We start from the raw sequence: 16,335 nt of genomic DNA, 5'->3' as shown, positions 1-16,335 counted from the left end.
GGGCTTATTGGACAAATCTTTTGCCTGTTTATCTATAGGGTTGGTTGTTTTCTCCTTACTGAGACTTTTGAGAATTCTTCCTATGCTCCGGATACAAATCCTTTCTCGGGTCCATGATCTACAGATGTTTTTTCCTGGTCCGTGGCTTGTTCTTTCAGCGTCCTGTGTATTCCTAAGACAAAACCCGCTGTTAAAAATTAGCTTTATTTTTGTTCTCCTATTTCATTACATATGATTTACATACAGTAAAATTCACTAATTTAAAATGTGGGTTTTGGCAGATGTGTAACCACTGCTGCAGTCAACACAGGGAATGTTTCTGTCGCTCCAGAAAGTTCCCTCATGCCCTGGCCCTGACAGCCTCTGAGCTGCCTTCTGTCACTGGAGTTGACCTTTTCTAGAACTTTTAGTACAGTCCCGTGGCATGCGGGCTCCTGTCACTGTATGTCATCGTTCATCCATGCTGCTCAGTAGCGGTCCACCGCGTGGACTGCAGCTTGTCTCCCTCTCACCAGCTGGTGGTCATCTGGGCCCCTTGGCTTTGGATGTATGCATATGGGTGGTTCTTCTATTTGCCCAGCTGTTTTCTGCCGTGACTTAACGAGCAGTCGTGAGCAATTTTTATTGGTTTGTCTTCTTGCAATTGTAAATTTCCTTAACAGATTGCTGGCACCACAACACTGCATCCTTCTAGAGAAGCATTTTGTCACATTTTGCTTTCTAGTAGTTTGCTTTCCAGTCATTTTGCACGTTCCTGTCCCATGAGTTCTTCAAACTAAGGAAACCTCAGAGTGAACTTTCTCTCTTATTTCCTAACTCGGTGAACAGCATGCCATCCACATCGTCAACTCAGTTTTGCTTCTCCTTCTCTCATTCCCCACGTCCGGTTGGTGACCTAGTTCTGTCACTCTTGCATCCCTAACAGCCCTCAAACGTTCACTCTGCTTGTCCGGTCAGCTGTCACCGTAGCCCAGCTCTCACTGTCCTGTACACTTGCAGAGCCTCCGCGACCCCACCCCCGTCACTTGTCTGAGTGCAGAACGGAGCGCTTTCTCTTTGTCACACCACCACCCTGCCTCCCGGCCCCCAGCAGGCCATGCATCCTCCTTGGCTCACCTCCCCCAGTCCTCCGCCCTGTGGTGGACGCCCCTCTTGGTTTGCACCTGGCCGCTGTGCAGACTGAGTGCTCAGTAAGTGCTGAGCGCTGCCTGGGCTGGCAGTGCCAGCCGTGCATCTTCTCCAAGGTCAGCCGCTAGTTGGTGCCAAAGCTTGGACTAGAACTCAGGTGGCCGACCTCTGTTTAGTGTTTTTTCTTTGAGGCCACTGTTCGCTCTGCCTGCGTCTCCGGAAGCTTTGGAGGCTCAGGAGGGTGGCCTGGGGTGGGTCTATCTGTTGGGTGGGCCAGGGGCCTGTAGGTTACGTGGGGCCTCCATTTCTGACAGCTTCAGCAGCTTCTCTGCTGTCCTCACTTTCCTGTTTTCTTCTTTTGACTCTCTCTCAAGCGGTTTCATCATCTTTAGGGGGGCTCTCAATCCACCTCGCTGCTGGTGAAGCCTCTGCTTTTCTTCCTGTCACGCCCAGAGCAAAGATTTTCCCCGACTCGGCTCTCCCAGACCTCACACCTTGTAGCACACGCATGCCCACCCAGCGCCCCTGTTCGTGCTGTGCACATGCAGTGTGCCCTCACAGGATCTGGGTAAAATCTGATTCTCCCTTCTTGGCCTTCTGTGCCATCCGCTCTGTCTCTCAGCCTCCGCGTAACACGTGGGTGGTGATCAGGTCCACGGTGGGGTTATGTGGATGGTGTGGCAGGCTCAGACAATATTTGTAAGCAATTGGGTGTCTTAGAGGCATGAAGTATAAAAGTGCATATTTTGGAATAAGTGATCCATGTTCGTGGTATAAAATTCAGAAGGTGCAGGGGGTATTTAGGGAAAACCAGTGTATCTCACCTCTCCTTCCAGGCACCTGGTTCTACCCTGGGGCTCCCTGTTGGCCCCAGTTCCTTGTGTCTTCTAGAGAGATTCGGTTCATATCATGCCTGTGGGTGTGTCGACTTCCTTCCGCCCACGCTGAGCGGTGGCACACGGTGCACAAGGTTGGAACCCCTGAAGTGCTCATCTTCAGAGGCTCGGTCAAGTACAGGCACACCTTGGGGATATTGTGGGTTCGGGGCCAGACCACCGTAATAAAGCGAGTATCACGTTCAAGTGAGTTGCACGAATTTTTTGGTTTCCCAGAGCGTATGAGAGTTATCTTAACACTGTACCGTCGTCTGTTAGGTGTGCAATAGCATTATGTCTAAAAAAACAATGTACATGCCTTAATTTAAAAATGCTTCATTGCTCAGCAGTGCCAACCATCATCTGAGCCTTCAGCGAGTCACAGTAGTAACGTGAGAGATCACTGTTCACATATCACCATAACACATACAATAATAGTATCGAAAAAGTTTGAAGTGTTGCAGAAATTACCAGAATGTGACGCAGACACAAAGCGAGCAAATGCTGCTGGAAAATGGTGCCGACACGCTCGATGCAGTGTTGCCACAAATCATCAATTTGTAAAATATGCAGCATCTGTGAAGCGCAGTAAAACAAGGTCTGCCTGCGGTAATAAGGATGAGCTCTTAGCAGTAAGGAGGCAGCTCTGTGTGTCCTGTTACAATACAGCAGAACGCACACGCCGTACGCTGCCTGTGACGTCCTGCGTCTTGGAGAGCCTTCCATATCTGGACATGGAGTGTGACCTGTAGATCTCCCTTCCTGGCCATTGGCTTCTGTCCAGTCTTTTGCTGTTATAAACGATGTGAAGTGAATATTCTTGTATATATCACTTCTCACCTGTGTGCTTATATCTGAGTGAATTAACAGAAGTGGGATTGCTAGACCAAAGGGCATTACATTTTCAATTTCCTGGGCAGTGCCACTTGCTGTCTCTAGAGGCTGTGCCAAGACGCTGTCCCCAGCAGTGTCTCTGTACGCTTCTAGAGCCTCGCAGCAGCAGCTGTCAACCCCTCTGGCTTTGGCAGTTTCACAGATGGACAAAAGTTTCCTTTCCATTTCCCAGTGAATGAGGCTGAATGTTTGAGCTGCATCTTCTTTCTTTTCTGTAAACTTTAATGATTCTTCTACTAGGTGATGGCATTTTCTTATTGATTTGGAAGAACTCCATTATACAGAAGGCTCTTGTTTGTGATAGCAGTTGCAGATATTTTTGATTTTGTTTATGGTGTGTTTTTCCTGATAGCATTTTTCTCTTTTGGTTGAGTGTTTGAATGTACCGGTCTCTTCTTTTTTGGCTTCTGGGTTTTGAGTCTTAGTTAGAAAGGCCTGTCCTACTTGGAGATTTTTTTTAATTCTCCTGTGGTATTTTCAGGGGATGGAACTCTTACTCTTAAGGCATAGTTATGCTCCATCAGCGGCCCTCGTTTGAAGCGCACAGTTCAGCGAGTGCCGGCAGCACGCACACCTGGGTGACCAGCGCCGTCACCGAGATATGGAGGGCTCAGCACCTCGGCTCCGGGAGCCGCCCGTAGCTCGCTGATGCCTTTTGTAGAATGTCACGAGTGGAGTCAGAAAGGATGGACCCCTGCGCCTGGCTCCTTTCTCTCAGCGCAGTGGTTTCTGAGAGTCATGCTTGTTGTGTGTGTCGGTAGCTTGTTCCTCTTTGTTGCTGAGCTGTCTTGAGTCTGTGGCTGTTCCGCAGCTTATCTGTCAGTCCGTCTGTTATAGACATTTAGGTTGTTTTGGGCTCCGATGAATGAAGCTGCTTAAACATTTGTTTAGAAGTCTTTTTGTGGATGTATGTATCTTCATTTCTTTTGGATACATACTTATAAGGGGATTTCTGTCTATTTACAAGAAACTGCCGAACTGGTTTTGAAAGCGGTCGTACCGTTTTACGTTCTCGTAAGTCGTGTGTGAGTTCCTGTTCCTCCACATTCTCATCGTCTCTGAATATTGTTTTTTTCCAGCACGTTTATTGCCGGCTTTCCTGAATACACACAACCAATGATAGACCACCTGGTTACCATGAAAATAAACCATTGGGATGGGTAAGTTTTGTATTTTTGTGTTTGCCTAATTAGCTTATCTGTCAAATAAGAATTCTTATTTTTTCCCAAAGGAGAGATTAAATTGAGCTCGTAAGCCTTGAGTATATTGTCTCGTTGTAGATTTCCTTTTTGTCAGTTTACACACATATATTTACCCTTTAAACTTTCTGTTTTATACTGGAGCATAGCTGATTAACAATGTGGTAGTTCAGGCGCACAGCAGAGCGACTCAGCCATACATAGACACGTATGCATTCTCCTCAAACTCCCCTCCCATCTAGGTAGATTTCATACTTTAAAGTAACTCCTGAGAAGTAACGTAAGTTCCAGTCTTCATGCCTGATGTGTTGGTTAATGGTCTATCTCCAGTTTTACTTCTGGAGACCTCAGTGAAGTCTGCTGGGTGTGGAAACTTTGCCGTGTCATGGAGGGCGGGTAGCCTCCTGAGGGCGAGGACCTTAGGCTGTGGGATCTGCCTCATCTGCTCTGCGGCCAGGGCATCCCAGCTCGAGTCCGATCCATGTGGCCGCTTAGCCGTCTTCTCCATCCTTCCTGGAGCCAGGCAGGCCTGTAGCTTTTTTGTGATTACGAAGCAGCTTCAAGGTGTCTTAGCATTTCCAGCAGTTACACGTGTCCCTTCAAAGGGGAGGGCCAGTGTATAACCCAGAGTGGGTATCAGTGCTTCTGTCAGCACATCAGGGAAGACAGCTTATTTTCTCTTGGGAGGCTCGGTGTGGCTGCCGGTGCTCAGGCCGTGGTCTGAGGGACACAAACGCCAAGTAGCTTCTTCAGGTTCTGTGTCCGGAACCCCAGCTTACAGTGGGTGTTAGTTGCAGTCAATAGGACATTTAAAACCAAAATTGCAACTGTGTCATCCATGGTGTTAGACTAAACTTTTGAGCTATTGAAATCTCCAGCTGTTGTTGAAATGTTTATTTCTTCTTTCATTTCTGTCAGGTTTCCTTCACATATTTTGGGTGGGACTCTCTGGTTAGGTGCAATTACATTTCTAACTTTTGTATCTTCCAGATGTATTGACCCTTGTTATGAAATGTCCCTTTTTGTTTCACGTTAGGTTTCTTGTCTTAAAGTGTAATTTGATATTATTATGGCTGAAGGGTTGGCAAGCTTTTTCTTTAAAGGGCCAGAGAGTAAACATTTTAGGTCACTGCCCCATGTATTTTATTGTTTTTTTCTTTTCTAAGATTTATTATTTATTTAATTTATTTTTCTCTGTGTCGGGTCTTAGTTGTGGCACGCAGGATCTTTGCTGAGGCATGTGGGATCTTTCGTTGGGGGGCGCGGGCTCTTCGTTCTGGTGCGCAGGCTTCTCTCTAGTTGTGGTGTGCAGGTTTTCTCTTCTCTAATTGTGACGCACGGGGCTCTAGGGCACATGGCCTCTGTAGCTGTGGCGGGTTCCAGGGCGAGTGCTCTGTAGTCTGCGGCATGCGAGCTCTCTAGTTGAGGTGCGCAAGCTCAGTAGTTGTGGCGCATGGGCTTAGTTGCCCCGCTGGCATGTGGGATCTTAGTTCCTTCACCAGGGATCGAACCCACGTCCCCTGCATTGCAAGGCGAATTCTTTACCACTGGACCACCAGGGAAGTCCCCTGTTTTTTTCTTTTTAAACCCTTTAAAAATGTGAAAACCATTCAAAGCTGGGGCCTTACAAAAAGAGGCCTCTCACAGCCGCTATTGTCCTGTACCCTTGTCTGTGTGTCAGGGGGATGGCAGATGGTCCCGCCTTTACATCCAGCCTGACAGCGTCTGCCTTTTGTTTGAGGGCTTCAGTCCTTTCACATCTGAAGTGGTTATCAATTTATACCTGTCATTTTGCTATTTGGTTTCTATTTTTTTCTTTTTTTGTTGTTGTTAATTTTATTTAAAATATTCTTTGTGGAAATACTCTGTTTAGTATAAGCTCTAAAAACCTGAAGTTTCCAGGATGTATGAATCACAGAATGGAGGGGAAATTGCAGTCAGATTTGAAGGTCCTTATGATAACACCTGCTCACATTTTCTCAAATGTTGGGATTCACAGAGCATGATTATGACCTAATTTTCTTATGATTCTTCAGAGATGGAGATATTTCTGCCTTTCTCTGTTTTTGGCCTGGATTACATCCATGAGGAGATATCAGCTAAAAGTTCATAAATAGGGTCTCTTCAATTTCCTGTGAATACATGGCTTGTAGAAAATGGGGAGCCTTAGAGAATTCTTGACAGACATTCTTTAGTGGTGTATTTATACCTTCACTAGTATAGGTATTCTATTATACTTTTAATAGTATACGCTTTTGAGAAGTATTATCCATTGTTTTGGGTTTCTTTTTAAACATTTTCTGATAAACAACTAGCTCCTACAGTATAGCACAGGGAACTATATTTAATATCCTGTGATAAACCATAATGGGAAAGAATGTGGAAAAGAATATATATGTATAACTGAGTCACTCTGCTGCACAGAAATTAACACATTGTAAATCAACTATAATTCAATAGAATTAAAAAAATTTTTCTGATACTTAGACATACTCACCCCAAATAATGTATCAAAATAAACATAATTAAAAATTTTTTGACTGTGGTAAAATACATGTAATATTTATCTTAATCATTTTTAGTGTAGAGTTCAGCTAAGTACATTCCCCTTTCTGTACAACCAACTTTTTCATCTTGCAAAACTGAAACTCTGTCCCGGTTAATCATCGACTCTCCCTCCCCTTGGCAGCCCCCATTCTCCTGTCTGTCTCTGAATGTAACTCCTCTAGGAGTCTCATATGGAATCCTACAGGATTTGTCCTTCTGTGACTGGCTGATTCCACTCAACATACTGTCCTCCAAGGTTCATCTGTGTTGTAGCATGTGTCAGAATTTCCTTCCTTTTTAAGGCTGAACAATATTCGATTGTATATACACGCCACATCTTCTTTATCCATTCATCTGTCCATGGATACTTGGGTTGCTTCCACATTTTAGCTGTTGTGAGTAATGCTGCTGTGAATATGGGTGTATAAATATCTCTTCGAGACCCTGCTTTCAGTTTTTTGGGTATATACCCAGAAGTGGGATTGTAAGCTTAAATAGTAATTCTATTTTTAATCTCAAAAGCCATACTGTTTTTCATAATGGCTGTACCATTTAACATTCCCATCAGCAATGCACAAGGATTCCAATTTCTGCAAATCCTCACCAGTACTTGTTATTTTCTTTTTTTCTTTTTAAATAGTGTCGATCTTAATGGGTGTCGGGTGTGAGATGGTATTTCATTGTGGTTTTGATTTGCATTTCCCTAATGATTAGTGACGTTGAGCATCTTTTCATATGCTTGTTGGCTATTTGTATATCATATTTGGAGAAATAGTTCAAGTCCTTTGCCCATTTTAAAATGCAGTTACTTGGTTTTCGTTGTTGTTGTTGGGTTGTAAGAGTTCTTTATATATTCTGGATGTTAGTCCCTTATCAGATACATGATTTGCAGATATTTCCTCCCATTCTGTAGGTTGCCTTTGCACTCTGTTGCTTGTATCCTTCGATGTGCAGAAGTTTAAATTTTAACGTAGTTCAGTTTACCTGTTATCAGTGTATATAGTTTTACTTTTGCCTGTGCTTTTGGTGTTACATCCAAGAAAACATTGCCAAATCTAAGGTCATGAAGCTTTTCCCCTGTGTTTTCTTCTAAGAGTTTTATAGTTTGAGGTCTGTCATTTAGATGGTAAATATAATATTTTTAAATACAGAAAGCTTATCCTCAAAGTGCACTAATTAGAGGATAAGTGTAACTAAGCCTGTTAGAATAGCTACCTCCTTGGCAACTGTGGGGCTTTATCTGCTCTGAGACCTGATCACTCAGCCTTCAGAAATGGCTTCCTGATTGGGCTCTTAGCACATGAGACCTCCCTGCCTTGAAGAGCTGGCTGTTTTCTGTTGGAAGCAGACCCCTAAGCTGGTCTGGGGGCATCGAGAGGCCCGGGCATACACAGGAGAGGAAGGATCTCCTGCTCCAGCGTCCACTTTCATCCTCCAAGTGCTTCTTTCTGGTGTTTGTGTACTTGGAACGTATAATGATCAGACTACAGATGCCCCCTTTTGCATGTTTCTTCTTTAATATTGTTATCATGTTCTGTCTTGTTCTGTAGTCCTCCTAATTATTATTTTAAGGAAATGACTACTTCCTGTTCTGTCTGGAGCTCTTGGCAGTGCCCTCCTGGCTTTTAGTGCCGGGACGGGGCTTGGGAGGCGTGGGGGAGGGTGTCAGCTTCACAAGTCGCCCTCAAGGTTTGATCAGACCTGTCTGGCCCCTGGCAGGTTCAGGAGGGAACTCGGCTCCATTAACCCGTCCTGGGGTCGTCCTTCTGTTCTGTGTGTTGAGAATGTAACAAATGTGCGTTGACTGGAAATGTTTGCACTGATGTGATGTATGCCTCCTGTTTATTAGCTTGAGCCTCACGAGCGTCCCTCATTTAGCTCTCGATCTTCCCAGTGGTGGTTTCACAGGCTCTCCAGTACTTGCGTCCTCTGTGTCCCTTGGGGTGCAGGAGGTTGGAGACATACTGTGCCATCCAGCGCCGTGCAGATGGCAGCTGTGTCCTGACGGGGACTTGCATGTAGTGCCTCCTCTTGGTGAAGTCTCTCTCCCTCATTTGTTATGAGCAGAGTTTCTTACTTGCTTGTTAGTTTGTGTTTGTTTTCATAGTGTTTGACTAAGTGGCCATTTGACAGCTCCGGTGCACTGTCCTCTCTATAATTGAATAAAGCCAGAATCCTTGAAATGAAGGACTAACAGTGTTCTCTGCCCCGCCCCCCAGGGCCATCAGGGAGCTGTCGGCCAAGGCACTGCGGAACCTGGCTCAGCGAGCACCCGAGCACAGCACCCGTCATGGTAGGCGCTCCTCCTCACACTAGCACATGCGTGTGCACCACGGACACATGCACGAACACACAGCAGGAAGCCCCGGAGGCCCCCTCACTGATTCCAAGGCCTGGGGGTTTCTCTCTTGCTGAGAAGGCTTCGAAGAACTTGTCTGTGCTTCATCAGGGACAGAATACAAACCAGGTACCATGGCCTCTGGGAGCGCAGGTGCTGTGACCACTGAGGTGTGTGTATCCCCAGGAGCCACAGGATTCCTGCACCATCCCAGCAGGAATCGATGGATCTGCTGTACACTGTGTGTTTCAGAAGTAGCCTTAAAACAACAAGTGAAGGAACTCATAATGTAACATATTAAACAGTGAGCTGCTTCCCTGGGGCTGCAGTGGATTTGCTGACTTCCTGGGCCAGGCCTGAGCGCACTTTACTCAAGAACAGAACAGCCAGTGTGAACTGATGACACGCCCTTATCATTAAGGAAAGAACCTGTGTATGTTCCATCACGTTTTTTCTACTTGGAATAAGTAGGCATCTGATTTTAATTTAGGGAACAATACACAAATTTCTCCACATTATACTTATTCCCACTGACATTTATTAGAGAAGTAACTGTTGGTTGGATCATGGTTCTTCATTTGGAGTTACTGGTTTTAATCACACACTCTGGGATTTTAAATGAAGGTTTGGGGCATGTTACCTCCTAAGGGCCCTTTCAGCTTCGTGGTCTGTTAATTAAGCTTAATGTCAGGAATCTCACCGGGTGTTTTATTTTCCTTTTATGATAATCCTGCTGCCTGAATGAAGGGGACACTTTCTTCCCAGTTCAAGAGTGCTGACCGCCCCAGGATAAGGGATTTCCCTGATTCTTAAACACTGACCGCTACCAGCTGCCACGTCTGAGCGCCTGTGTGGGCCCTCTCCTGGCAAGGACGCTGTGGCCTCTGCCCGGCTGTGATTGTGGTTCCCCCTGGATGGTGGGGCTGGTGGGGCTGGTGGGGCAGAGCCGCTGTGGGTGCGGCTCCTTGTCTGTGCTCCCTGCCAGGCTTCAAGGACTGTCTGACTTTGCTTTCTGTCCCCAGAGCACAGGCTTGGAGGCTTCCTCTGCTCTGAGGAGAGGGCGAGCTCTAGGCTGAGGCACCGTGTGTTTGCTGTAGGGTCCTGCAGCCCGGCCTCTGTCCTCCCTGCCCCCTAGGCAGAGCCCTGGCAGCCCCTGAACAGCAGGAAAGACCTGGAAAACAGTCTGTTTTCCTTCTTCCCTGCTGTCTGTTCTCACCCTGGGTCACCACCCTGTGTCCGGAGCCCCGAAGAGCACGTGCTGTTTGGGGGCAAGTGTCATCCTCGTTCACGTTCCTGCTCGCTGCCCTAGTGTCTGCTGACAAAGTCTGGCATGTCAGAGACTTTAGTTTAGCCTTGGTTGTGAGATAATGATCCTGACAGAGATAACTGAGTGGGTTTGTTTCTCCCCTGGATCCTGAACCCTCGCGTCTGTCACCCTGTGTGCATCTCCCATGTGTCCTTTGCAGTTTTCCCGCGTCTGCTGTCGATGACACAGAGTCCAGACCTACACACTCGGCACGGGGCTGTGCTCGCCTGCGCAGAGGTCACCCATAGCCTGTACACACTGGCCGTGCAACAGGGCAGGTAGGAGCTGGGTCACAGCTGGGGCCCTGTCCACGCGCCCCTTCCTTTGTGCCGGCGGCATGGTCTCCAGGGGCCCTGTGCTCCTGACGACGTCTGTCAGTGGTCCCCTGTCCTCTCTGGGGGACCCCACCTCTCTGAGCTTCTCCTGTCACCTCGCTCTTTCTGAGGTAAACAGATTGTAAAAGCAAAGACACGTTTTCAGAGTTTGTGTTGAGCAGCTCGTATATTCAGTATTCTTTGTTCATTTATCACTTTCAATAATTTAAAATACCAGAGAATATAAATTTAGGAGTGTCTACCAGGAGCCTCTTCTGCTGGCTCAGTTAGTGTAACTAACAATAGACGCGCAGCGCGGCGCTGCTGAGAAGGCCCGAGTGCTGAGAATGTTTTGTGAAGCAGCTGCTTCGTCTTCCTACTTGATTTTCCAACTGACTTTTCCTCAGAGGCAAAAGCTCAGAGCACACTGTGATGTCTGTGCTGTGGTTCTTGGACTCCAGCTTGGGGAAAACTGTATTTAAGTGGCTTCCTGTCCTTCGAGGTGATTTCCTGGGGACACAGTGATAGCAGGTCCGAGTTGACCCTGCTTCTCTCCCCACAGTCCGTTTGAATGACATCTGCGAGGGGGTGAAATGGCACCTGTGGGCTTGGCCGAGGACCTGGCGTTTATGGAATCCTCTCCTGGTGCAGCTGTGCAGGACTCACCTAATCCCCTGGCAGTGCGTGTGACAACACGTTTCCCCCCAGGGAAGGCTAGAGAGACCGGCCCCCGGGGGTTTTTTGGGGGCTGGTCGTGTGGGTTCTCTACCTGCCATGAACCCAAATCCCAGACTCCCAGAAGAAATCAGGTTTCAGCATAATCCACATGGGTTGTGCTAACAGTCTGGGCAGTTAGGGAATGGGGAGAGCCCTCCCGAAATCCAGGTTTCTGGGTGCCGAGCAGGCCTGTCCAGGGCGGCAGTGAGGCCACTGGCTGCAGGGCCCTGACCGCAGCCTCAGCCGCTGTACTCTTTTCCAAAGCAAGTCACGGGGTGCCTGGGAGCTGGGCTGCTCCCCGCCCCGGGGCCGCAGATTCTTCCCGAACATGGGGTCGGTCCCCGCTCTCAAGCAGGCGCCTCATCACAGCCCTGTCTCTATTGTCTGCTAACCGCTGACAGAGAAGGTCTTCCGTCTGCCCCCTTGAGTGGATGTACCTTCAGGGATGCCCCTGCAGGTGCTTGTGGGCTGGGAGCTGGCGGGCCACCAGGCCTGCATGCGTGTCTCCCTGTCGCTGTCCCAGGACCTCACACGTTGTGTTTGAACTCCCGCAGGCCCGTCTCGGACTTCCTAGACGAGAAGGCCGTGCAGGGCCTGAAGCAGATCCACCAGCAGGTCAGTGTGCAGCCTCTGGGGCACCCCTCTTCTAGGTCTCCTGGTACCTGGCGCCTGCCTGCCCCCAAGCGAAGCCCCGAGGGTCAGTCCTGGGGCTGTGGTGCAAGCCCTTGGGGTGAGCTCGGGCTCTTCTGTGTGGCCAAGTGTCCTCCGCTGGACATTGCACAGCACCCGCCTCTCATCTAGTCCTGCTGTGCAGCCTGGCCACCCTCCTCGCTCGGGGTGCGTCCTCACGCAAGGGCGGGTGGGCAGTGGCACGCAGAACAAGCACGAAGGCCTTGCACCCCCAGCTGTGCCTCCATGGTGGGGAACCCCGAGTCTGAAGTCACACCCAGGGTTTGTGTATGCACTTCTCTGGGGAGGAGGTGTGTGCATTTTTCTGGGTTTTTGAGATTCTCAAAGGCTTCTGTGAGTCAAAATTGGTGAACTATGAACTGTAGGTCTTAATGTTATAGGATAACCTGGAAGTCACTCTTGAGATGTTAAACGGCTTTACTGTTTGTTGTTCTGAGTAGAGTTCTGTTTTCTTTAAGATTTAGCTCTTTATGTAATAATTCACCATTTTGACGTCTTTCCCTCCTCATCCTCTTGGTGCCGTTAACTTTCTTTTCCATTTTGGCAAAACCGTACCATCTGTTTAGGTGCATTTCTCACCTTTAGAGTGGAGTCTGGTGCTCACCTGACACTGTCAAGCCGGGCTGACGCCGTGTAACGCAGGAGGCGGTTCAGTGCGGGGACCGTCCCCCGTCCTCGGCTTCCTTTTTCTGTAGAGCCTGGGTAATAGTGGAACCTACTTGCTTGAGTTTCTGTGAGAATTAAAGAATGCATTCGGAGAGTTGAGTGGAGTTGCTGGCACAGCATGAACATTCAGTGAGTGGTGGCTGGGATGGTAGTTAGTGGTGATGCTGTGAATGGCTTCTCTGAGTTCCTTGCAAGGAGAAGGACCGTTAGGGTTAGTTTACTGCCTGAGGGGCTGTCGGTGGGGGGCAGGTCCGGGTATCCAGGCCCCCCTCACTGGTTGGCAACCCTCTTCCTCCCCTCTCTGACCCCTGGTTTCTCTTCCAGGTGAGGGAAGGAGGGATCTGGGCTGTTGTGAGGATTAAATGTGGTAATGCACGGTGGGTCTTAGTGAGGGAGGGGCTTGTTAGTGAGGTGCTCTTGGAGAGTGGAGGGGCTCCATCAGCCCCTCCTGGGAAACGCCCACCTGTGTGTTTCTTTGTTATCCTTTTGATGCTTGTTATATACTTGCTGTGTTATTTTTTAAATCCTAGTAATTTAAATAACTAAGTAACTTTCAATTCTTTATTTTTAGCTTTATGATCGTCAGTTATACAGGTAAGCTTTACACACCTGAAGTTTTATGTTTTGTGAAGAAAATATTGGGCCCCTAGTCATGGGTGTCTCCCGAGTGGTCCTGGCCAAGTTGCCTGTGCTTATCCTGTTTGAGGGGGTGAAGAGCCATGAAAGCCTGGTTGGATTCTGAGCTTCACTGACGCCGTGGTGAGAAGCTTGCTCGTTTGACTGTGGAGTCTGACGGGGCTGGTGGCTGCAGCAGCGGCGCCGCCTGGATCTGCCTTCTGCCCTTTGCAGTGGGTCCTCTCTGCCCTGGAGGCTGTGGTCTGCCCTCTGAATGTCGTGCGGGTCTTGGTGACCTTGGGGTCTGGTCTTTGTCACCGAGCGTGCTGTTTCTGAGATTCACCGTGTGGTTGGCGTACAGTGGTGTGTTCTTCTGTCGTGCTGTGTGGTGGTCTGTGGCGTGTGTGCTTGGTGTGTTTATCTGCTCGCCAGGTGGTGGGCATCTGGGTTGTTCCAGCTTTTGGCTTCTTCGGGATAAAGCTTGTGTGAACATTGGCGTACGAGTCTTAGTGTGGACGTGTTGCTGGGTCATGCGGTGCAGTGTGTCTAAGGTGTCCTCATCAGTGCTGGGGTGGGGCTGATCCTTGGGCGTGGGGTAGCTCATCACCACTTTAGTTTGCATACCTGGGGCCTGGTGACCTTGACACCTCCTGTGTGGACTGGCTGTCCTCCCTCTTCTGTGAAGTGACTGTTCAGATCTTTTGCTCATAAAAAAAACTCATGCTCTGTAGTCTTCTTACTAAGCTGTCAGCACTCTTGTCATGTTCTGGACACGAGCTCTTTGTAGACAGGTGATTTGCCAGAACTTTCTCCCAGACTGTGGCTTGCATCTCGTTTTTCTTGTGTTTTAATGTAACGGTGCAGGGCAGTGGATGTCAGCCTGTTCTTGTTTGACGTGTTCTCATTTTGGCCGCTCTCCCTGCCTCCAGCTTTCCTGGCAGCCCAGGGCCTGCTGTGACTTCCCCGCCCAGGGTGGCTGGGGCCACACGGGGGCTTCTCTCAGAGGTTGCTCAGGTGACCTCACAGTTAGCTGGCGTCACCCTCTGCTGATTTGGATCTGGTCTCAGTCGGTGCTTATAATTTAAACTTGATCTTCTTTAAGCCTGCGTCCCCTGCCTTACTTCAGAATCCCTTTTCAGGATGAGTCTGCCCGTGGTCAGTTTGCTCACTGATGGTCAGACCTGGCCACCTCTCGGACCTCCTTGCGACCAAGTGGGCGCATAGGCGCGAGCGGCTCCTCCGCATCCTGCAGCGCCTCCAGGATGTGGGCCACGTCTGTGTCAGGACCCTCCGTGGTCTCTGTGGCCTCCGTGGTTGGTGTGGAGACGGGCCGAGGTCTCAGGGCTTTTTGGTGGTGTCTGTTCCCTGTTTAACTGTCCTTCCCTTAGGGGCATCCTGCAGGTGATAAACTCTGCTGAGTGAGTCTCCTCCTGGGTGGGTGAGGCCTGGTGTAGACCTGAACCAATGGGCATGGCTCTGCCTCCCAGTTCCTGCTTCCTGGATGGAGGCCTGGAGGGGGTTCCCATGGGGAGGCCCGTGGGCCGCTCTTGGCTGTTCCACTGATGCTGCTGCTTTATCTGTTTTAACAGAAAGAAAGGAGCGACTCACTTCCCCTTACATAAAAACATGTTCCTTTGTTTCTGGTGAAATGGCTTGAACTCCACGGGACTAACCAGGGATGAGGCAGGCAGTGAGCTGTGTGCGGAGGGCCACCGACCACCCCAGGGCCGTTGTGCACATGTTGTGTGCGTGTGCGGCTTTCTTTGGAGCTGAAGGCTTCTGATGAAATCCGTTAGCATCTTACAAATTCCAAATGCACGTCTGCTCTTTGCCTTATTTTCTTTTCTAGTGATAAATCTCAAAAATAAATAGAAAATAACCCCATTCAGTGAGGCCAGTGTAGGAAGATAACGCATGTGGCCTCTGGTGCAACAGAGGCCCTCTGGGTGGGATGGGCCTGGGTGCCTCAGCAGTGTTTGTTCACGAAGTGTGACTCCCACACAGGTCTTGGCCAGAGGCCCTGGCAGTGACCACAGAAGCGGGGGGTGTCACATGGCCCCACAGGACCAGGCCAGAAGGCTCTTGCCGGGGCTTGAATGCGAGGTGTCCAGTCCTTCTGACCTTGTAGATCCAGCTTAGCACCATTATTTCCTTGGACTATTTTCTTATTGTGAGTTTGGGGGTCCCCAAGACCACCTTCAGGCTCAGTGGCTTGCTGGTAGAAGGACTCAGAACTCAGCAGAGCCATTATGCTTGTGGTTATGGCTTATTGCAGCAAAAGGGTACAGATAAAAATCAGCAACATAAAAAGCCCGCAGGACAGAGTCCAGGATAGGCCAGGCACCAGCTTCCTGGGTCCCTTCCCTGTGGAGTCACACTGAATCCTCCCTGTGGCCACTCGTGACACATGCACAGCTATTGCCACTCAGGGAGGGTCTCGACCACCCCCACCTCCCCCCGCCTCCAGGCCTTGGCATCCAGGGTTTCCATTGGGTTGCGCTGATTCCCTGTGACCTGAGGCCTCACCATAGATGGCACCAGCATAGACCTTCCAGCAGGGCCCCCGGCCCAGGTAAACAGAGGATCCTGTCAGGCAGAACCTTCTAGGGGCTGGGAGGTGACCTCCTACATCTGAGACAAAGCTCCAGACGCATCCTTCCTTGGTCCTCACCTCCAGGAAGCGGCCTTGGCTGTGGAAATAAATCCTCTGTCCTTGAAGGGACCCCTTAGGTCTGCCTGGTGCTAGAGTCGTGCGTCCCATGTGCCCTGCAGATCCCTCTGCACCAGCAAAAGGATTGGAGCATCCCGTAGGTTCTGACAAGCTGATGGGGCTGCCCCGTGACACCCTGGGGTGGTCAGTGCTGGCTGGCCGTGTGGGATTGTGCTGGGAGGACCTCTGTGTGCGGTGAGAGCTCTGAGCACTCGCTGTCCCTGTTGGGGAGGGTCAGGAGGGTGAGGACTCCTGGCCAGGCCGCCTGGTGCTCCTGTCTCACTGGGAATGCCTGAACTCTCAAACCCAGCAAGTGCTTCCCGTCAGCAGGCCTGG

General features: G+C 49.4%; 1 protein-coding gene across 3 annotated transcripts in view; it reads left to right on the top strand.

Annotated features, from left to right (window-relative positions):
* Positions 1-16,335, top strand: part of TBCD (tubulin folding cofactor D) — a 177,890-nt gene that overhangs the window by 122,400 nt on the left and 39,155 nt on the right. For all 3 annotated transcript variants that reach the window (XM_032616855.1, XM_032616853.1, XM_032616854.1), the window contains 5 exons: positions 3,977-4,057; positions 8,863-8,936; positions 10,448-10,565; positions 11,873-11,933; positions 13,246-13,268. In XM_032616855.1, the coding sequence (XP_032472746.1) occupies positions 3,977-4,057; positions 8,863-8,936; positions 10,448-10,565; positions 11,873-11,933; positions 13,246-13,268 (357 nt within the window). The remainder of the gene's footprint in view (positions 1-3,976; positions 4,058-8,862; positions 8,937-10,447; positions 10,566-11,872; positions 11,934-13,245; positions 13,269-16,335) is intronic.

The sequence above is a fragment of the Phocoena sinus genome, chromosome 20, assembly GCF_008692025.1.
Source record: "Phocoena sinus isolate mPhoSin1 chromosome 20, mPhoSin1.pri, whole genome shotgun sequence".
NCBI lineage: Eukaryota > Metazoa > Chordata > Mammalia > Artiodactyla > Phocoenidae > Phocoena > Phocoena sinus.
This window is presented reverse-complemented; position numbering and strand designations above follow the sequence as displayed.